Below are 23,518 nucleotides of genomic sequence, written 5' to 3'. Positions count from 1 at the left end.
AGTCTGTTATTTTGAAGCGTGAGTGATGTGTCTAGAAAGTGAACTTCGGACTGTGAGCTGTCGAATGTAAACCTGATGGTCGGATGAATCAAATTTAATTCATTTTGGAATTGTGCGAGACTACGGGGGGATTTTGACCAGATGAACTGGATGTCATCAATATAACGTACCCAGGATTTTTTCAAGATTCCGTGATGAGGTTGTGCATTGATCTTGGCCTCTATCATTCCCATGAAGATGTTAGCGTACGATGGTGCAACAGGGGTACCCATAGCGGTACCTTGAGTTTGAATGTAATGTCGTCCGTTGAATTGGAAATTATTCAGTTTGAGTGTCAGTTCTAATAGGCGCATAAGGTCTTGAGAAGGTGGCATTGGGACTTGTCGTGTATCGAGGGCTTTGCGGCATGCAGACAGGCCTTCTGAATGTGGAATATTAGTGTAGAGGGATGTAACATCTGCTGTGACTAAAATGGTTTGGGAGTTGAAAGGTGAGTATATTCTGTTCAATCCTTGGATGTGGGTCAGAAAACTGGTTGTGTCCTTGAGGTATGAGGAGAGCTTCAACACGAGAGGACGTAAATGACAGTCAACAAATTTTGATATGAGAACAGTTGGACATGTGCAGCCAGATACGATTGGTCTACCTGGATTGTTTACCTTGTGTATTTTAGGAAGAAAATAAAGGTTAGGGCAATGAGGATCTTTCGGAACCAAGCGAGATTTGATGGTTTTATCCACCCGAATAGAATCTACTACCTTTTTAACCTCTTCAAGATGTAAAAGGGTAGGGTCGGATGGGAGCTCTTTGTAAGTATCACTATGTAGTTGACGATTACCTTCTGCAACGTAATCGGTAGCCGACATAATGACAATGCCAGTACCTTTATCTGCTGGCTTTATGACTATCTTTTCATTATTTTGGAGATTGTGAAGGTAAACTAAAATACACAAGGTAAACAATCCAGGTAGACCAATCGTATCTGGCTGCACATGTCCAACTGTTCTCATATCAAAATTTGTTGACTGTCATTTACGTCCTCTCGTGTTGAAGCTCTCCTCATACCTCAAGGACACAACCAGTTTTCTGACCCACATCCAAGGATTGAACAGAATATACTCACCTTTCAACTCCCAAACCATTTTAGTCACAGCAGATGTTACATCCCTCTACACTAATATTCCACATTCAGAAGGCCTGTCTGCATGCCGCAAAGCCCTCGATACACGACAAGTCCCAATGCCACCTACTCAAGACCTTATGCGCCTATTAGAACTGACACTCAAACTGAATAATTTCCAATTCAACGGACGACATTACATTCAAACTCAAGATACCGCTATGGGTACCCCTGTTGCAACATCGTACGCTAACATCTTCATGGGAATGATAGAGGCCAAGATCAATGCACGACCTCATCACGGAATCTTGGAAAAATCCTGGGTACGTTATATTGATGACATCCAGTTCATCTGGTCAAAATCCCCCCGTAGTCTCGCACAATTCCAAAATGAATTAAATTTGATTCATCCGACCATCAAGTTTACATTCGACAGCTCACAGTCCGAAGTTCACTTTCTAGACACATCACTCACGCTTCAAAATAACAGACTCGAAACAGAACTATACACCAAACCAACAGACACTCACTCTTACCTTCTCCCTTCTTCATCTCATCCTAAACATACAATTGCAAGCATACCATACAGTCAAGCACTCAGAGTAAGACGCATTTGCTCAACAAAAATGGCAGAAGAAACTTCTCTCTGCCAATTAGAAACACACTTCATTGCAAGAAACTATGACCCTCACTCTGTGAAAGAAGCAATAACCCGAGCAAAACACATACCGAGAGCAGACCTTCTGACTTACAAACCCAAACCTGCAACTACCCGTGTCCCACTGGTAACCACCTACTCTGCTACCTCATCCCAATTGCCAAGTATTCTGAATAAGGCCCTTCCTCTCCTCCATCAATCAGAAACACTCGGCACCACATTTCCTCAACCTCCACTAACATCATTTCGACGTGGTCGGCCACTCAGGGACCTCTTGGTAAAAGCAAAGCACCCACAGCCCCACAACAAAGAAACTAGGATCCCTGGCTTCTATAAATGCACAGCAAACAAATGTATTATTCACAAGCATTTACTAGAAGGAAACATATTCTGTAGTTCTAGCACTGGACAAAAATTCCCCATCACCTCCTATATGAACTGCAAATCTACATGGGTCATATACCTAATCACTTGCCAAAAGTGCACCAAACAATATGTTGGAAAAACTGAAAATACACTCTACACACGATTTAATAACACCCGGTCAGAAATCAATAACTTCCACACCAGTCAGGGCAAATCTCTACCTTACACGATACACTTTAATCAACCGGATCACTCTATAAATGACATTCAAATCTCTGCCATTGAATCAATCACAAATCGATCACACACCACGATTCTGAAACGTGAGTCCTTTTGGATACACAAACTTCGGACAAAAGTCCCTCATGGCATAAATTTTGATGACTAAAGCATGTTCCTACATCAACCCAATCAAATTGTTAACCGTAACCCATTCATTCATTCATTCATTCATCATTCATTCATTCATTCATTCATTCATTCATTCTACCTTTATATGTCATTTATATAAATATATAAATATATTATATGAATATAAATGGGATATGAATATATGCTTGTGTGTTTATGTATGTATATCTCTATATTTGTATATGCACGTGCACCGGAACTGTAACGCAAACGGTCACTTCCGTTGAACTTGGGGCCGGTGAGTGAACTTTGGCGTGGCTCTTCCTTCTGTATGCATTTTCTACACACATCACACAGCTCACACACATATCACTATACATACTTGACTGATATACATGCCTGCTGTTTTTGTAGACTCAGAAGAAGACCTTTGTTGGTCGAAAGCTTGTCGACAATTAAAGATCGACGTCCTGAAGCTACGTCCGCGTCTTATTTAATCTAACGATTATTTATTCAATACAAATGAGACGCCCTGCTCGTACTTTGGAGTGTCTACTATTTCTTACAGTTATATATATATATATATATCCATCAACAAAATATAGTATTGCACAAGAATTTTGGTGAAAGAAATTAAATTAAATGGTCAAGTTTTGATAATGTGGTGGAAGTAATGGGCGAGGAAATAACTCACCAAAATAGTAAACTTCCCACTCTGCAGCTCCGATTTTAGTGGATCATCGTTGGGATACAAGTTGTATATTCCCTCTCGAATTCTCGTTAGCTGTAGCACACAAATCAAATTTCATGAGTTATGAATGCATAAAACACAAGGCTCATAAGTTTTGGTAAATCATTTTCTTCATCATGCAATAAGATGGCTTGAATTTTTTTTCAGATTTTTTGATAGACTTGCTTTTAAAAACTGGCTTGAATCAGGTCCGTAAATCGCGTCAGGTAACGCCGCTTTCCACACCGTGCAAATCTGCTCAGCACTCAATAAGGTGTGTGAGAAGCGAGGGTTTGAACCCCGGTTTCTTCGGCCGCATGTCTTGAAGGTATTTGGGATCAATTGACATACTAGTCATATTACAGGAAATATCATATAATGTGGAAGTATAACACAAGGATCTCCACCTTCTCAGTAATGATCTTCTTCCGATAATGCAACGGCATATATACTTCCTTTGACACCGATTGCTCATTTTTAGCTCACATGGAACATAGTTCCAGGGAGCTTATGGAATTTCTTCTCCAAAACTGCTGATGGGATTGTAACCAAACCTGGCTAAAATGATATTTGGTATGTTGCAACTCAAGTTTGTTCACGGCTTTAAAAAAAAACTGAGTTATAAGGGGGTCTACTGGGGGTGAAGGGGGTCCCAGGTTTGACCCACCACAAAATAGTTATTTGCTTTTCCTCAAACTACACACACGATTTTGATGAAACTTGTCCACAACCTTCTTCATCCGTGATGCCCCAAAGTTTGTTCACATCATTAAAAACAATCGCAGTCTACGGAGGTGTACTGGGAAGTGGGTGGGGGAGGGGAGGAAGGGGGCGGAAACAGGTATTTACTTTCTTCTCAGGAACTACACACACAATTTTGATGAAACTTGACCACAACCTTCTTCATCCGTGATGTACCAAAGTTTGTTCACAGCATTGAATAAATCGTGGGTTTGCCACCCAAAATAGGTATTTACTTTCTTCTCTGTTACATATTTTGTGCGTCATCACACCGACCAATGGTTACCTGGTTTACCAGATGAGCCCCAGGGCATTGCACCAATTTTTTATGGGAAATCATCAAGTTGTAAAAAGCTACTATGAGCACAAACATTCCCAAAAAAAGACAGTGTACAAACTTGCTTGCTGGTCGAGAATACAGTTTTACAAACACATTGATTCCTTAGTTCGATTACGTATTCTGAAGCTTCCTCAGTTTTACGTCTTTTTTGACATGTATTTTGACATTATACTCACCTGGTAGAATAAAGCAGTATACTACACTGATGAAAGGTATTTTAAACCGTATCACGGCATTTTAACCAATTTAAATGGTTGCTAGAAGACAGGGCAGCATGTACAATCATACTACAATAATCATAAGACTTTAACCAAACAAACATACAAACAAAAAACTATTTTGAGGGGCAACCTCCCCACTCCCTCATAGACTACCTTAGACCTTAGACCTAGATCATGGGTGGTGAAGGTTGTGGTCAAGTTTCATTGTAATTGTGTGTGTCGTTTCTGAGAAAAAAGCAAATACCTATTTTGGGGGGAACCCCCCACCCCCCGCCCCCCAGCAGACCCCTCAGGGGCCGATTTCTTTTAATTCCATGAACAAACTTTGGTACATAACGGGTGATGCAGGTTGTGGTTAAGTTTAATCAGAATTGCATGTGAAGCTTCTGAGAAGAAAGTAAATACCTATTTTGGGAGGCAACCCCCCAACCCCCCCCCCCCCCCCCCGTACGCCCCCAAAGAGGCAGATTTCTTAATGCAGTGAACAAACTTTGGTACAGCCTGGGTGATGGAAGTTGTGGTCAAGTTTCATGGAAATTGCATGTGTAGTTTCAGAGAAGAAAGCAAATATCTATTTTGGGGGGTCAAACCTGGATCCACTTTGACCCCCGTTGGCCCCCTCAGACTTCGATTTTCTTAGTGCCGTGAACAAACTTTGGTCGGTAAATCAAGGGTGATGAAGGTTGTGGTCAAGTTTCATCAAAATAGTGTGTGTGGTTTCAGAGAAGAAAGCAAATTCCTATTTTTAGGGGTCAAACATGGATCCACTTTGCCCCCTGGTAGACCCCCTTAGACACCGATTTTTCTAATGCCATGAAAACATTAGCCACAACATAAATATAATTTGTGCCAAGTTTGGTGACAATCCCATCAGCGGTTTCGGAGAAGAAGTTGCAAGTGTTTACGGACGGACGGATGGACGGACTGACAAACAGACTGACGGATGACGCGCCATCGCATAAGCTCCCCGGAACTTCATTCCAGGTGAGCTAAAAACTGAAAACTTGGAAAGAGGTGGGCTTGTGGAGGGTTAATGGGGCGAGATAAGATAAAAATTGTGAATGGGGGATGACCTGAGATGGTGGTGAACAGATGTCTGGAATAAGAAGAACAAATGAGTGGAGGTGAGCAGTGATTCTGGAGTTTCACCAGAGCGTGTGTTGCAGGCAGACCGTATGCACACTGCAGAAACCTGGCAGTCGGGGGGGGGGGGGGGGGGAGTGAGGGGGATGGCGGACAAAGCATGGAATGAGCAGAGGGTACAAGACCAGAAAAAAGGTGGTATAATACAGAGACCACTGACCTGCCTGTAATGACAAGGTGATGGGCACAGAGACTCAGCTTCATGGCGGGGGATTCAAATGATTTTGGAAGGCCTTGGTCTCCACGGCATCAAGCTGAGCAAGGTGTGAGGCATGAGCCCAGAGAGGAGAGCAGTATTCCATCAAGCTGCGTATGAAGGCCTTGAAGGTAGTGAAAAGTTCAGATGTGCCAAGAAAAGACTTTGGATGAAGGAGGATTCCCAGTTGACGACTGACTTCGGAAGCCAAAATTAGATATGTGTTTTTCCCAAGAAAGATCATGGCTGTTCGTGAGCTCAAAATGTTTGAATGTTTCTTTGAGTTTCATAGTCACTATTAATAACCCAACTATATTGCTTAAGTGCCCTTATACATCACCAAATACAAAAGTCTTTTGAGGGCCATTTCATGTCAACTGGCAATTGAATTTTGTCTGAACAACTTCAGACAATTATTTTGAAAAGAGAAAATGCACTGCAGATAAGCTGGTGGGCCAGCAGCAACAACAACAACAACAGGAACAGCAACAACTTGTGGATTCAAACTATTGGCATTACAAATACAAAGATCATTTTATAGAGTAGTGACAAGTGACTTAACCTCGGCTGACTCTCATACAGCTGGCTGGAAACTTGGAAAAAATACATACAATTACCATTAAATACAAATAATTAGGAAAGTGTTTGGTTCAGCAATATGCCTAACATGTCTCGTCGGCGATGTCAACAAAACTTTCATTTAATTAACTATTAATATGCATATCAATAATTGAATTGATATATGTGGGAAAATTACATGCCCAGACTAGGAAACGAACCCGGTGGGTTCGATTCCTGGTCTGGTCGTGTAATTTTTCCACATATATCAATTTAATTATTTAATCCTGTTCATTAATGTAATATCAATAATTATAACAATATTAATAAAAATACTGATTTTAAAACGATATTTCTTACTGCACACGCATTACCTAAAAATGCCACAAAACTGATTAATGGATTAATTTTATGGTTGGAGATTTGAAATGAGTATACAAACAAAATTATTGTTTAGTCCAAAACTGCCTCAAAATATTTGAAATTACTTTCATTGTACAAGTTCTGACATTCATGCCTGAATGATTTTGCAAGAACATGTCCTCCCTATGATGATTAGTGACCTCTTTGCCCCTTTACAAACTGACAACCCCATTTGTTCTTAAACCCTTGTCCTTTGAATCATCCTTTCATTCTTTGACCTGTGCCCAGCATTATTAAACATCCCATTCACTTACAATTGAGCAATGATCATTGATCTTGACACATCCTATGAACCCTACAACTTTTGACGGACACTAATCAAAGTTTGCCTCCAACTGCATTTGGTCATTTTGTTCTGACAAACAGATAATGCTCAAAACTTAAGTCGCACCCTATTTTGGACAGGGGTAAACGTATGGTTACGGACCGGGGTTTTGGGGTCCACTAAGAGGGCGAGCCTCAGTTTCTCCTGGACTACCAAACCAGAGGCCATCGAGCACAGATAGCTCCGTGATCCGGCGGGTTGCAAATCAACCGTGAACGCCAATCAGTCGACCAAATCTCCAAGGGTCCTCAGTCTAATTAATGTTTACCTGAGGATGACGTGGCTCCATAACCAGGTTTAGCGCCCTCGATGTGCACGAGGTTTTAATGAGATGCAGCCGAGTGGAACTACCAGTGCACACCAGATATACACTAGAGTCAATTTGTCGGAACCGAAGCATCTTGTATAACCATAGCCCGATGGCGTAGCCCGTACTAGTGGTTTTGGCGTAGCAAGGACCCTTGGAGATTTGGTCGACTAATTGTTCACGGTTTAATTATACCAATGAGAGAAATGGCATACACAGGCACATCGGAAATAATTATTTATAGGGGAGGGAGGAAAATTATGCGGGCCATTTAACAATCAGGGTTTATTCATAAGGTAGTACAGCAGTACAGGGCAAAAGACAGTATTTGTGTGGTAAAGGATGAAACAAACAATCCGGGTATGCTGCGATATTTACAAAGCAAAATAGACAGTGCAGAGTTAACCCGTCTAGTTATCCCACTGTGTAAAATCTTACGAACATACATTGGCAAAAATTCAGAATCACACCAGCAGAGTTTATGAGAGAGAAAGAGAGAGAGAGAGGGGGGGGGGGGCAGAGAGTGAGAGCGAGAGCGAGAGAGAGAGAAAGCGAGAGAGAGAAAGCGAGAGAGAGAGAAAGCGAGAGAAAGATCGAGGTTGGTCCCTCCTCTATCTCACTGTGAGACGACCATCGTGGCCTTCACTTCCCTGCACTAGGGAATGGGTAAATGGGAATATAACTGGGTGAGCTCTTTTAGTCATGGACTGGGTAATCGCTGATCCGCTCGTCTGCTCCAGGCTCCTGTTTAGGTCCAGCACCCTCGTCAGCTCGTCCACCTCCCTGTCTGGAACTCTGCTCTCCACCAGACTTGTAGACTCCTTGGTTGAACCCCAACAGGATGTCACTGCAACCAACCAGAATTGTGAACCGTAGACCAGACCCAGACCGACTGACTTGTACACTCGGATCCATGAACCATAGGCCTACTAACCGCTGGCTGATGACTACCTTTTATCTGTATGGAGAGGGGAAGGGCTAGGTGAGGGTCTGGGTTCACACCCCACCCCTTCCAGGCATGGCTGCTCAGGGCAAGGTTCCTGTGCTACCCCATTTGGCCCTGTTCCGGTGCACTCTTTGGCCCAGCCGAGCCTCTTTCTGATGTCATCCTTGCTGCGAGTTTGCAATGCTCGTATTTGTCCTCAGTGATTTGCGAATTTGGCCACGGCCCTGAGCTCCTCACTTACATGGGGCGGACGTATTTTGCTGTGTGTTTGTGGTGTAAACATGTGCTAGGAACCAAAATGGTATGGCTGGCAAGCAAAGTGTTGTGGCTGTTTGTAGGAAGTTGTGGGTAAGTTAGTGCAACTTTGCAGATCCCATCAGAGGGACGTGAAGATGGTTGTACAAGAAGCGTCAACGCCAGTATCGCCCTCTTACCATGCAGCTGCTGCTGGCACTTTTGAAGGTAAAGGCAGGGCGTTTGCAGCAGTTGTGTGGTGAATGTCTTGAATCTGTGGGATAGTGGTTAAGCATTCGGAATCGAGTGGGGTTGATTGAGCGTGGTGGTTTATAAAAGTGCAATGTGGGTTGCTGTTTCTTGTTGTAGAGGAAGGTAGTTGTGGTATGGTGGTGTGGAGAAGATTGGTATGTTGATAGTGGTTAATGGTAGTTGATGTGGTTGCTTAGAGTAGTGGTGACCGTTGGGAATTGGCACGACGATTCAAACGAGTTTTTGGTGTGATATGCAAATGAGCTCGGCTTCCGCTGCTTTGCTCCATCGTTCGTCTTTCACTGTGAATTAAGGAGGACAGCGCCCAGGCCAGAAAGATAAAGAGAGGAAAACTCAAGCTAATCCCACACAACACATTGCCCCATGAAACCTACTACACAGAAGGGAGGGCTGCCCCAACATTTAATAAGGAAATAACTAACTCGGGAACCTGTATGTTGTATACCATTGCCTGGGGAATGAGGTTTTTGCAGAACCGTCACGATATTCTTAATCAAATCCATTGATTATCAACAAAAGTCAAGTTGTTATTGCAAGTAAATCTGGTAGGTGCCATGGGAAGCTATTTCTTTAGAGAAGAGCAGGTAATAATCATTCAGCACTCAATTTATGGTAGAAGCCTGGTGTTGGGCTAGCGGCTAGGGTGCCGGCTTAGGATCCTAGGATCCTGGGTTCGAATCCTGGTCAATCGCTGAATTAACGCCAGGGGGGTTGACTCAGCCTGTCATCCTTCCGACGTCGGCTAATTGAGTACCAGTTCACTGGTAATTCCCTGTTTGTCGTTAAAGGCGGTAAAAAGGGTTGGCGTCAGGAAGGGCATCCGGCCGTAAAACATTGCTTCAAAAAGGGGACCAAAAAACAACAACAACCACGGTTCCCGAAAAAGGCCAACCCCCGCTTTGCAGGGAAAAATGGCCTCTAAAGGTGGTTTTATACTCAATTTACGGTAGGTTAATTGACCTTTACTCCAGAACTCAATGGTCAGCCTGCTTCCTATAATAGCCAAATAAATAGATTCCATAATCACTGGCAAAATAATTTTTCGCTTTTCTCCAATTGACAAATCATGAATCACTTGTTTCTGCCCTGGTCTCTCAACCCTGGACTTGATGCTTCACCTCACACAAGGAATGGAGGCCCTTAATTAGAAATAGAATGCCAGGGATGCGCCTATAGAACACATCCTGTGCCTTTGACAATAGTCTGGCACTCAGATATGCTGGTCAAGCTCTCTGCCTGTGGTATTCAAAGTTGTCTTCGTTGCTGGCTGGCCAATTTCCTCCAAGCAGAAAATTCTGTTTATGAATATTTCCATAACCCCTCTACCACTGAAGGCTGGTGCCATGGGCCCAATTATTTTCATTAATAGCCTGATTGTAATTAGAAAATTAGAAATCATTTTGCAGATAACATATTCAATTAGAAAATACCCATCCTGAGGCAAGGCAGAAAGCATAACCTTACACATCAAGGTCGAACTCTCCAACCAGTCGCCTTTCTTCGAGTCAAGGTGACACCTTGTCAAGTCTGTGTCACAGCATAACCCTATCCCCCCTTCCATCTCAGCCCTCACTTCAAATGGCATTACTGCAGATACTGCTCGAGCTGCAGCAGATGGTCTAAACTGTGTCTTTGCCTTCAGGGTGGTGTAGCATCACCCAATTCATTCTACCCAACCCAACAAAAAAACACCACCCAAAAAAGTAGAGCAGGAATCACTTCCCACCCAAAAAAGTATAGTATCCAGATCCGTATCTGGATCTTCACCAACATCTAATCAATTTGGCCTCGTCACACACCTAAGCTGTACACCAAATTTTGTCCAAATTCGTCCACAACCTTTTGAGATATCCTGCTCAGACAGACCGACATGGGTGAAAACATAACCTCCACCCACCTTCAGTGGTGGAGGTAATTATGAAAGTGCAGTTCAGTGTGTTCAGACATGTCAGTAACTGGGTAAATCCATTACAGGAAGACGATAAACTTTGTCATCTGGCATCTGGGAGAATGCCCACAAATTATATTGCTGATGATCTGATGCAGGCTTATGTCAAAGGTGAGGCTGCCCTGAAGGAATTTGCTAATGAGAGTCTTGACAGAACAGGAGAGAACAGGACTTATCAATGAAACACTCCCAATATTGAAGATGAAAACCTTCCAAAAGCTGAATAAACATAACTAGAGCGAAGTTGATGGCACGCCATCGCAAGTCCAAATGCTTACACCCAAAGCAAAGTTGAAAGATGGCAAATAGTTCCACCAGGAATGACCTCATATCAAATTTTGAGTTAAAAAAACATTTTCTGTTTCGACCCCTGTGGCCCTAAGTCCAAACCCCTTGGGGCATGAACCGTGGGTCAAATCCAAGAAATCGTTACATATTTAATGCATCCCCCAATATTGATTGCACATACAAAGTTTCATTTATAAATGTTTTAAGATGTGCCCGTAATTGCACCTTTTGGTATTTGACCCCACCACCCAGGGTGTTGGGCCAAAAACGGCACTGCTCTTGCACCTTCTTGCCATGTGGTGATCATAACTACCAAGTTTGGTGAATTTCTGCCCAACTGTTTAGGAAGAGGTAGCGTAACGTACAAATAATGAGAGACGGACACAGGAGCAGACAGACAGAGCAGATAGACAGACAGAGAGACAGACGGAGAGACAGACGGAGAGACAGACTACAAAAAGTCACAAAGTAGTTCGAGTTTTAAGAGGGAAACATGGCAAGAGGCTGGAGCCATGGCCATGGATTGATATTGTTCAATTATAATTGAACAGATGTTTAATGTATGTGACTGGAGGGTAGGAGTGCTATCACTTTGACACCAGCACAAGAGCTGTTTTGTAATCACGAGGCAGTCGACAGCCGCATGCATCACATGCTGCACATCATGGTGTACCACAGTTGTTCTCATGTCTACGGATACTGATGTGGCAGTTGTAGCGATAGAAATGAGTAAGGACGTAGAAACAACCATAATATTCAGGAGCGGGGACACAGCAGCGTTAAAGACATACATTTTTCTGCAATTGGTTCAGCTCAGTTCGGATGTGTACAAAGCTCTGTTAGGGTATCATTTATTCAGTGGCTTTGATTACCAGTGCAGTTGTTGGAAAGGGGAAAAAAAACAAAAGGCCTACACTTGTTTGAAATGCCGTGATACTGCTTGGTATATAATTTTCGGTTGATGATAACTTACTGAGCCACGGAGAAGCAATAGTCGTGAAGAATAAGAGGTCAACAAATTACAACTCTCAATGTTTTTGTCTCAAATGGCCATAACTTCCTTGTGATTTGAAACTTGTTCATCATGAACAACAGCAACAACAGGCATTTTAAGGCCATTTTCCCTGCTAGAGCGGGGGTTAGCCTTGCAGGTCCCATGACAATCTTCTCCATTTTGCCCTATTTTCTGCATCTCCCCTTGTTAACCCCCTTGCCCGCATTTCTTCTTCGACCATCTTTAGCCAAATCTTTCTCGGTCTTCCCCGTTCTCTACTTCCTTCTACATTCATTTCCATCATTCTTCTCAACCAGTCACTTTCATCCTTCCTCAACACATGACCAAACCATCTCAACCTGTTTCTCTTCACAGCATCCATCACAGGCTCTATTCCCATCATCTTTCGCAATTCATCATTTGTCTTCCTCTCTCTCAACGATACTCCACACATCCACCGAACCATTCGCATTCGCATTTCATCATGAACAAACCAATATATTAATTGATCCCATATGTGTTCTGAAGGTCCTGTTGCATCAAACGAGGTGCATGGTTCATTTTGAACTCCGAGTGAAAAGCTTCTTTTTTCTATTTACTGTAAACAAAGTCGAGGCTCATGGAGGAGCTGCAACATATACCTCAAATGCTCACACCAACAGTGAGGTTGAGGGACAAAATAGAGGGAGACTGGGAGAAATGAGGGATGTAGGGAAAGATGACTGCTAGGGTAGGACACGGGATGTACAAGACGGATACAGCTGTAATTCCCAATCACAGAAGTGCAAGGTAAAACTGGAAACTTGGAAATGTGGGGTTGGGAAGGATTAACAGGGTGAGAAAAGATCAGGTTTTAGAAGGGAACATGCATTGCTGTTAGTTTTGGATCATGGTACCTCCAGGGGGAGCGCATCCATGTATACTGTTACGTTTATGGGGTAGGGATGAAATCCCTTTGGAAGGTTCGGAATGTTTAGTTTAGCATGGACCGTGTGACACGAAGAGGAAACCTGCCTTGATGTACTAAGTAGAGAATCTGTATGGAATAAAATCGTATACGTGTCTCCATGCGAGGGGTGGAGGTATGCTAATTAGGTAAGTCTATAAGGTTAATCTCCCCAGTGTGTAATTGCCCCTGTGATTTTCCCTATGGTTTTATTTCATCAAAAAAGGGCCGCCATTACAACAACAAGAACCGCGAGTGCTCCATTCAGCCACAACACCGTCATGCGGACAAACCCCGAACATTCCCGAAGGACGACTAGGCTCCACCTCGAAAGATCATACTGGCAGGCTCCACCACGAGCTTCGCCAATGGGCATCAAAGCAGGCCGTGAGGCTCCGCCCCGAAGGGAACAATTGGTCATAACCATGGAACTATGTGATGGGGCATCGGGATTGGTCGAAGGTGACGTCAGCGAGGGAAAAGGGGGATTCTCTTTTTCTCTCTCTTTATTTCTCTTTATTTCTCTTTATTTCTCTTTATTTCTCTTTATTTCTCTTTATTTCTCTCTCTCTCTCTCTCTCTCTCTCTCTCTCTCTCTCTGGGATCGAGTGGGGGGTGGGGGACGTTTGGCTGCCTGCTGCATGGCTCGGTGTGCTGGCGCCATTGTTGCGCACCATGGCGATTAACTGGCACCATTGTTGGGGCGCTTCGACGCGCGGTCCTCCGTCCGTTCCGGCAATCTCTCTCTCAGATTCGGTTTGACAAAGTTGATTCAAATGTCAAATCTACATCAGGTTTGTGCTTTCAATCCATCTATTCTTCTCTCACAATCCCTCTGATTAACCACACGACCGATTCATTCTCACCTGCAGTCCATTTGTTCATTCAACCCATCACTCTTTCATTGTTGATAGTTAGTCTCTGTCCAAACATGCACTGGCAACCGAATCTCCGATTGGTAACAATTAACCTTATTAGCAATAATCCTTCGGATCAGCTGTCTGACCTTCTTGCACCACTACATTCGTCACCTGGAACACTTTTTCAAACATGTCAAATGCAAGTAGCATGAAGGCCGGATCTTTCAGGGATGCCAAATACTGTGTAGAGGAACATTTGCACTCGAGGAGAGGGATGGGGGCTTCCCTTCACTGCTGGGCGCACAAGGGGTTGGAGCGAGGGATTTGTTGAAAGCTCACTCAGTGGCAATGGAAGTCTCCACAAGCTGCATTGTGGGAACCGCGCCCTTCAAACGTGCACCAATGGGGAAAAACTGCACGCACTGTACTGACCTGGAAGCCATGCCCAGCATGGCAAGCATAAACCCCAGAACACAGCTTGACAATAGCTGCTGTGGTGAACATGTCAGGGTCCTTTCTTCCATTGATCCGACAGTGTGTGCGTAGTGGATAGCCGAGTGTTCTGCCCCACTGTTTCAGATTGGTTGTGTTTAGCCAGCATTCACTCACGGTTTTCTCAGCTGTAGTAGTAATATTAGTTGGAAGATGGGTGAATGCTGAGGGCACAGTCCTTGGCCAAGGTCATTGGGTGGCCAACAGGTAACGCGACATAAATCCAAGGGGACCCTGTTAGACCCAATTATCCATGCCCGGTGGACTCTGGTCCGGAGGCAGGTCCGAGGAACCCCCTCGTGGTAACACCAGAGCCACCGTGCCGTAACAATATATACATATATGTATATATATTGTTGTGGTTTTGGAATAAAGGATAATCCCCCTCGTAGGTAGACGCACCACAACATGTAGCCTCGCGATAGTTCAGTTATTTCTTAGTGAATGCAAGCATGGTCCTTTCCTGTGTTAGTTTTGCGTTGAGCAGGCCCGTGAGTAGGGCGGTTTTTTGGGCTGGAAATGCCACGTGGTAGGCCTTCAACCAGTCTGGCAAGGCCGAAGGGAAGCGCTGCAGGGGGAGTGGCCGGTAAGCAACAAGCCGCCAATCAGGGCACGAGGGGAGTGGCTTACCACGGTGACGAGAGGTGGGGCTTGGAACATTCGAGTAAGGCCGGGGCGGGGCCATAAAAACCCTGCTCCGAGCCCCCCGCCTCAGTTTAAGTTGGAGTCGGGATCGGAGTCGAGTTAGAGCCGGGGAGTATCGTGAGTCAGTTGAGTTCAGTTGGAGTTCTGAGTTGAGTTGGGTTGAGCTGGAGTGCGAGAGAGAGAGAGAGAGAATCGCCCAGCCCCTGGACAATTGCCGGTTATCGTCATTGTACACGAACTTGCCCCGTGCCCCGTGCCCTGCACTGTATTAATCACGCGTTCGAGAAGACGACCCGTTCCGGGCCACAGATGCGCGATCTCCTCCTGCCTGCCTTCTCCTGCATACGTGCCATGACCGCCAAAGGGCCACGCCGGGCGAGCTGCCCCGGAGCGACCGACGGCAAAGCGCGTTTGGCGCGCGAACGTCTCTTCTTCTTCTCCACGTGTGCGTGAGTGGGCCCTTTGTCTGGGGATAAGTTAAACTGTTAAGCTTCTGCTCTGTGTCCCCTTTCCTTTATCCGAATCCTGTACATTGTGTAAATAAATTGTGTTCTTCCTCTGATTTGACCGTTCCCGTCCCTTCCATTAATTGGCCTCGCATGGTACGAATAGAACCGCTCGAATCTGGTTCCATAAAAGTAACGGCACGAGTCACGTGATACGCACACCGCTCGGGCGTACTCGATTATGCGTGGCTCGTGCGAGGTCCGGTCCCTACTTTCGTGGCAGCGTGGGTTAAAGGTACGTGCGGCGTCGACCCGATACCCTTTTTCATGCTTGCTGCGGAAGTGGCGATTCGGCCTCGTGGACACGAAGACCCAAGGGAAAAAAGAGGTTTAATCCCCCCTTTGTAACGTGAAACGGGCTTCGGGAGATCCGCAACAACATATATATATACTGTATGTGTATGTGTATGTGTATGTGTATGTATGTGTGTATGTGTATATATATATATATATATATATATATATATATATATATATATATATATATATATATATATATATATATACATATATAGACAGAGACAGAGACAGAGACAGAGACAGAGACAGAGAGAGAGAGAGACAGAGAGAGAGAGAGAGAGAGAGAGAGAGAGAGAGAGAGAGATATATGGAATAAAGTACAGTAATTTATATACAGTACAACCAAAATGACCAACAACTCGTGTCAAGATGGATGGGAAGGGAGGGTTCAAAATTCCACAATTTTTGCATCCCTAATGTGTAGAGTTGCCATAATAAGGAAATAAAATTCATCTACCATTTGAGTGAAATATCACAGTCAAAGTCTAGCAAGATTCCAGCATGCATGTGAAACTCCATTAATGATCTCATCTTTGTCATCTTCCCTCTATTACTTTCACCTTAAAATTCATCCCAAGAAGCAATAGATCCAAGAGCTTCTAAATATAAATAAAAGTGACACCTGTTTTCCTAGATCAGTCAGCCACTTGTCCAGATACAAACTGCCGTGACAAAAAAAAACACAAAACAAGACCACAGTAATACATACATCTTTGCACAAAGAAAAATATCTCATCACGAGAAGCTTGTACAGCATTTTCCGTGTGCCAAACAAGATTGCTGTGTTCATACAAAGAACAGAATAGAGGAGTCAAAACAAAATGAGAATCACAAAACATTGATGTATAGTGTAGCAGCATAGCAAACCTGTTGTGCATTTTGTGATACAAGCACCAAATTTGGCACAAATGTACATTAATATGTTGCGAACATTTTCAGATATTGGGCCACTTGAAATTCCGTAATTTTTTATTTTCAAATTTTTTCAAATTTCGTAATTTCAAATTTTTCGGGTGACACCGTCACAATTTCGGTCTTCGAGGCCGGCCGATATAGTGGGGCGGCTTAGCCCAAATATTCAAAAGAATTGTGCATTTTGTGATACAAGCACCAAATTTGGCACAAATGTACATTAATATGTTGCAAACATTGTGTGGTCAGCAATGAAGACGAGAGTCTGAATTACATGTATGCAAAAGACCTTGTGAACCAGTGAAGCAAATACACGGGTAAGCATGAATTAAATCTAGGGCATGATATAATTTCCATGATGTTTACCTCTACACTCAATGGTGGAAGGAGGTAATGTTTTGATCCCAGCTTGTCTGTATGTCTGTTTGTCTGTTAGTCCACAAAATTCCAGACAAAGCTTGTAGTAGTGGTAGTTGTAGTGGTAGTGGTGATAACAGAAATTGTTATATAGAACTGAACTTATATTATTATTATATGCAGAAAATAACTTCATTTCTATATGCCCTGCAGTGGACAGGTTAATTGGTTTATGCACTGAAGGGGTCACCCTGGTGTGCACTGCTGTGTTCTGCCTCACTGAGTTGTTCAGGTATGATGTACTCAGCACAAGCTTCCGGGCGGCCCGGAGGTGGGGGTGCGGGGCCTGTCACGGAACGTCAAAACAAACGGCCTGCCGGGGCCGCCCAAAAGTCGGGCGTGAGGGGCGCGTCCACTAATGGAACGCCTCTCGCTTCCCAGATCGAGGGCCACGTGGTCAGGAGAACCTTGTCCCTTCCGGTCACACTTTGCCTATCGGCCGGCCTCGAAGACCGAAATTGTGACGGTGTCACCCGAAAAATTTGAAATTACGAAATTTGAAAAAAACAAATTACGGAATTTCAAGTGGCCCAATATCTGAAAATGTTCGCAACATATTAATGTACATTTGTGCCAAATTTGGTGCTTGTATCACAAAATGCACAATTCTTTTGAATATTTGGGCTAAGCCGCCCCACTAGTAGGAAATCCCTCTCCAAAGGCAAGAAGTAAACAAACACATTCTATTTGAAAAATGTTTTCATATCTCATGATGGGAACACGCAAATGCCTCACCACGAACAACGAAGTTAAACAAACGTAAACGCTTGAAAATACCAGCCCAATGTATTAGGAATCACCTAATAACACAGCCTCGGGTCTTTCTATTGAGAAATCTGACTATCGACGATTGTCCTTCCAGAGGCAACCGGAAAGGGATGGGTGGGGGGTGAGGAGGGGTGGAAGGTGGTGCCTGTTTGGAAATGAGTAGCAAAACATTAAATAAAACCTTCTGAATATTCTGACCAGAAAGACAACTGTAAGTTTAGTGACCGGATGTAATAGGAAGGCAAGGACACCATGAGGACAGCCACTTAAAATGCAGCATCTGAAAAACAGAAGGGCAGAAAGAAAGGCCTGCTTCTCATCTGCCTAATCAAGGTAAACACGACATAAACTGGGGAGAGAGGTATAAAGGAACACTAAAGTGTTGTCGTTCGATGGCGTAGTGGCTCTTGTGAAATAAACAATGACAATAAAGACGCAAGGTTGATGTAACTAAGCATGAAGAGAGAAAGAAAGAAAAGGAAGGGGGAGTCGGAGGTGGGGTGGCGGGGGTGTGGAAGCCTCGGAGTAATAATAACAACAGCCACGCAGAACCTTTCATGGCAAAGTCCCAGCAGAGGGATTCAAACATTTCACAACCCACCAAGGTTTCCAGGAAGAGCAACACTCAAAATAAGAGTACCGAGAAGATGCAATGAACTGCAATCACTATGAAAAAGGAAGGTTCAGTTCAGCGAAAGCCAGACATCATTCCGAGTCCAAAGGATCAGCACAAATAGGATGGGAGGGGGCGTGGGAGGGGGTGGGGAAGGGGGAAGGAGAGTTTCAAAAGGCTCAAAATGTACACAAAAGACAAAAATCAATAGGAAGTCCAAAAAGGTCTTACAAAAACAGCCAGCAGCTATAAAAGGAACAATAAAAACTGTATGCAATCATTGACCAGAAAATTCAAAATAAATTGCATTTCAACAAAGTAATGCCTTGCGAGTATCTATTTATATATTTATTTTTTTACAAAATGCAAGCCGACTATGACAGCTGCAACACGAGCACACAAGGAACGTTATTGATGAGCTATCCTCGGTGTTTGTGATCATTTTGGTCCTGCAGGTTATGCACTTGATGAACCCCTGGGTGACATACCGTGTCGACAGAGTTTGACCGGCACCCTCTCCCAACTGCCTTAAAGACAAGTTTCATTTTTATACATTACGTCAGCACTTTTTTTTAAGGTATTAAAAGCTATCCTGACAATATTTTTTGCAACAAATGTATATCAATGGTTGCAAGTACATTGAACATGTGAACGAGTTGGTTTACATGTTGATTACAATGCACACCTTGCGATGCTACATGCAAAATGCATGGCAGGGGTGTTGGGGTGTGGCGATGTGTTAAATCATATGTGGGCGCACAGGGACACGTGTAGACCGTTGCGTTGCAGGACTTCAAAATGGTCAATGTGGCTAAGCTCCTACACAAGGCTTAGTCAGTGGAAGGAAATAAAGGGACACGTCATCCGTAGAGATGGTGATAATTCGTCATCCAACCCAGCTCCTCCATTCCTTACACCCTCTCTTCAAACACCCACATCACTCCATCTGAAAATAATAATAATAATGAAATGGATATTTTGGCTTGTGGATGCCAAGGGAGAGTTCTCTGCAGCAATCGATCTCAGCTGTCATCGACTGCCCAGCTTTGTTTGAATGTGCAGATCTAAAAAATTATAAACATCACAACGGCAGATGCTCACTGTTAAACGTATTTCCAGCACTAAGCACCAAAACTCTAAATAATAAAAATACATGAATAAAACGTTCACATCAAATAAATAAACACCAGTGTACCACCACAAGGTATCCACACAGATTTAGAATAGGTACAACGTATCCCTGCGCATCGAAGAGCGTGACCAAGGGTTGGCGTCAGGAAGGGCATCCGGCCATAAAAACATTGCCTCAAACAGGGAACCATGATCGTCAGGGGCCCGCAAGGCTAACCCCCGCTATAGCAGGGAAAAATGGCCTTAAAACGATCATTCATTCATTCATTCAGTGTACCACCACAAGGCAAGGACACAGTAAAAAATTTAATCTCTTAAAAGTAGGGTGAAAACATCATATGGCACAATAGGGTGACATCCAAACGACATGTGAAATTCGAATGAAGGACATGGAATGAAGGGAGAGAAGGGGGCTAAATGGGGTGGGGGGTGGGGGGGGGGAGATCATTCTGTTTCTTATGTACGATGCCTATGCTGGGTGGTTTGCCATTGTCATCCCAGCAGTAGTTTATGGCAGAAATATGGATGGGATGGGACATGGTACCGGCAATAGCGTGCACACTCTTCGCGAAGGACAGCGTGGGGTCTTCAACGTCCACCAACTAATATCGGCAGATGGAATGCCAGTTTAACGTCCATCGAAGGGACGGCACACACATTGATGAATCACCCTGCCTGTGACACCGGGATGACAATTTATAGCTGGGTCGGGATTAAAACCAAGGCCAGACAGCTTACAAATGAGTCTGAATACCTCTCCGCCATCCTGCTAGCCCGTGAGGATAATTAGGTGACAATAAAAGTTTTATTAAATTCGAGCAAAACCAAGGGAAGGAGTTAAGCCAAATGGAAGCTAGGGCATGGTAGGATATGAGAAAAGATGGGGCAGAGGTGGGGGTTACAGAACATGTGTGAGCGAGTAGGTGGTAAGGGTGGATAGATTCTGATTAACTAAACTTAAAACATTGTAATCCCCACATCACCAGCACAAAACAAGTAAAATAAGCAAACAGGTGGTCTGATGATTATACAGCCACACCAAGCAGCAAGCACAATGAGGATTGATCAGTTGTCAAAACAAAATGAAAATCAACTGATCAAGCCTCATCACAAATTTCTAATGCCATCAATCTTGTCAGCAAATTCAGTGAGCAGGTTTAAAATTAGCTCGTGGATTAAAGATTCAAAGCGCAGCATCAATTCAAAGTTGGGTTGTGTACCGTGCACAGGTTGAACGCAGAACCATAAAGCCAAGTAAACAAAGTGCTGCCGAGCTGGACGCATTTAACAGCTGATTTAGTGGCACAAAAAAAAAATTAAAATAAAATAAAACTATTGGTATCAGAAACAGGAAGTTGTCAGATAAATTAAAATGGGATAAGAGAGATCGGGGGGTGGAGGGGGGGGGGGGGGAGTGGGGGAAGAGTAAGGAAAAAGCAAGCAAACAATTACTCTGGTCCACATGATGTGTGCCTCCCACAATGACCCTCTCAAACATTCAATGATCGCAATGGAATGCTTGGATCACATTGGTCCATCATTGTCTCTGTTCTTTAACAGCTTTTCCATGTCAGTATCTCACCCGGACCTGTATCTGAGAGGCTTATGTTCCATCAACAGAAGTCAATAGAAGTAGACTCAAAAATGATCATGGAAGATAAAAAACAGACCCCAGTGACGCAAGCCTAAATGTCACCGAAATAATTAAAACTCGAACGGCACTCTTCGTCGTCACGAGGTCAACAGATATGCCTCCGCTCACATTATTACATCATTATACATACTTGTACCATGTTTGATTTAAATTCCTGACTCTAGATACTAAAAAAAGTATCACATTTTTACCTGACATGACTGCTGACCTTTGACTTTTGACACCAAAATATAACCAGTTAATCTTTTCATCAGAATATATACTTAGCATATACCAGGTTTGGTCAAAATCCCATCAATGGTTCACAGGTTAGCTAGATAACAGAATTTTTACCTAATGGGACCTCTGACCTTTACCCTCTTGACCCTACAATGTAATTTTATAATTACATTGTGGACTTGTAGGCCGGTGACAGACAGACAAACAGACAGAATAACAAACGCAACCGACCAATATACTTGAAAAATTTTCGATTTTGCAAGTAACAAGAAAACAAGAACACAGAGTGAAAACTGAGTAGTCCCTTTCAGCATGCGTCATCGCAGGGCCCCCTTTGGTGCCCAGCGAATCAGTCGTGCAACACCTGGAGACGGAATAGGAAAGGAGCAGTACAACATGCCAAAGCAAAACCAAAATCAAAACCAAAGCCAAACGTGTATAAACCATAATCGTGCGTGTGTACGTGCAAATCATGACCCATGCACGTGTTCGTGTGTGCGCGCATCGTCTCCACCGGTCCTCATCTTTCTCAGGCTCTCCTACTCGAATCACCAAATCTCACGCCCCCTCACTCGGATCCACCAAATCTCGGGGTGCCCCTTCCACTCGGTCTGCCAAACCTAAGGCCCCACTTCCACTCTTCCAGTTGTCTCATGAATCCCCACAGTCTATCTACGGTCATATGAGTGAAGGCCTTAAGGACATTTGTTTGTTTGGTTCGTGGGAGCAAACGGGATTTTCTTATTGTGCAGATGGTATCACTTCTTCTTTTATTCTTGCCGTTGTTGTTAGTTAATACACTTTACAAACTTGACTTGGTCTCTGAGTGAGTCCTGGTTGTTCTGCTAACTTTGTCTGGTGGTTTAACAAATGCTGTTAAAGGTAAATTGGTCACGGTCCCCATACCGCCAAAAGCTCATGTCACGTTATCAAGGTTTGCTCTGTCTGATAGGATTATTCTTTCATTACTATTTTTTATTTTGAAGGCTCCAGTCATGGACTATATAGTCCTCATCAAGGCGAAGCTTTAAATAAAATAGCTGCATTGACAGGAAAGTGAAGAAAGAGAATAGTCTAAGAGTTTTTGAGAAAAGAGTTCTAGAGTTTGGCAGTGAAGGGGAAGAAACAAACATCATAATGGCCCACCCTTGAGTTGCCAATGGCCACACAATAATCATGTGATGTAATGGCTTGTCGAGTATTCCGTGGTCTCGCTAATGGCTGAGGTATACGAGCAGCAAGTTCTTGGGAAAAAGGTCATTGGTAAAAAGAAGGAAGAGTGTTGGAGACAGGACAGAACTCTGAGGGACACCGCTGTTGATAGGGGGGGTGGGAGAAGTTGAACCATCAACAATTACAGAGATAGAGCGGTCGGAGAAAGCAGAGGGAAGGAGGAAAGCCGAAAGAGGGAAGCTTGGATATCAGACCCTGATGCCAAACTCTGTCAAAGACTTTGAAGATATCAAAGCCTACAAAAAAGGATTCCCCAAAGTCTCTCAGAGAAGAGGCGAAGACATTCGTAATGTAAGAAAGGATAGCATCGGTAGAGCTTACCTTGCAGAAGCCATATTGATGGTCAGATAGAAGACTGTGAGATTGAAGATGTTTGAGGAAATGGTTATTGAGAAAACATTCAAACACTTTGTAAATAGTAGAAGTCAGAGCAATAGGACGGTATATGGAAGGGTTTGAACGATCACCTTTCTTTAAAAATAGGCTGTAATAAGGCATGTTTGCAGGAAAGAGGAAAAGTTTGGGTTTTTAAACAAAAACGAAACAAACGAGCAAGCACGGAAGCAAGTTCTGAAGCACACTCCTTCACAGCACGAGGAGGAATGCCATCTTGTCCGTATGCCTTGCTTGTGTCCAGAGAGAGAACAGTACTTTTTTGAC

General features: G+C 43.6%; 1 protein-coding gene across 1 annotated transcript in view; it reads right to left on the bottom strand.

Annotated features, from left to right (window-relative positions):
- PTPN9 (protein tyrosine phosphatase non-receptor type 9) overlaps nt 1-23,518 on the bottom strand; it is a 134,471-nt gene that overhangs the window by 55,944 nt on the left and 55,009 nt on the right. The window contains exon 3 of the mRNA XM_068107988.2: nt 3,190-3,279. Coding sequence (XP_067964089.1) covers nt 3,190-3,279 — 90 coding nt within the window. The remainder of the gene's footprint in view (nt 1-3,189; nt 3,280-23,518) is intronic.

Source organism: Myxine glutinosa, chromosome 2 (genome assembly GCF_964187855.1).
Source record: "Myxine glutinosa chromosome 2, kmMyxGlut1.1, whole genome shotgun sequence".
Classification (NCBI taxonomy): Eukaryota; Metazoa; Chordata; class Myxini; order Myxiniformes; family Myxinidae; genus Myxine; species Myxine glutinosa.
Note: the sequence above shows the minus strand (reverse complement) of the source record. Positions and strands in the feature narration are given on the sequence as shown.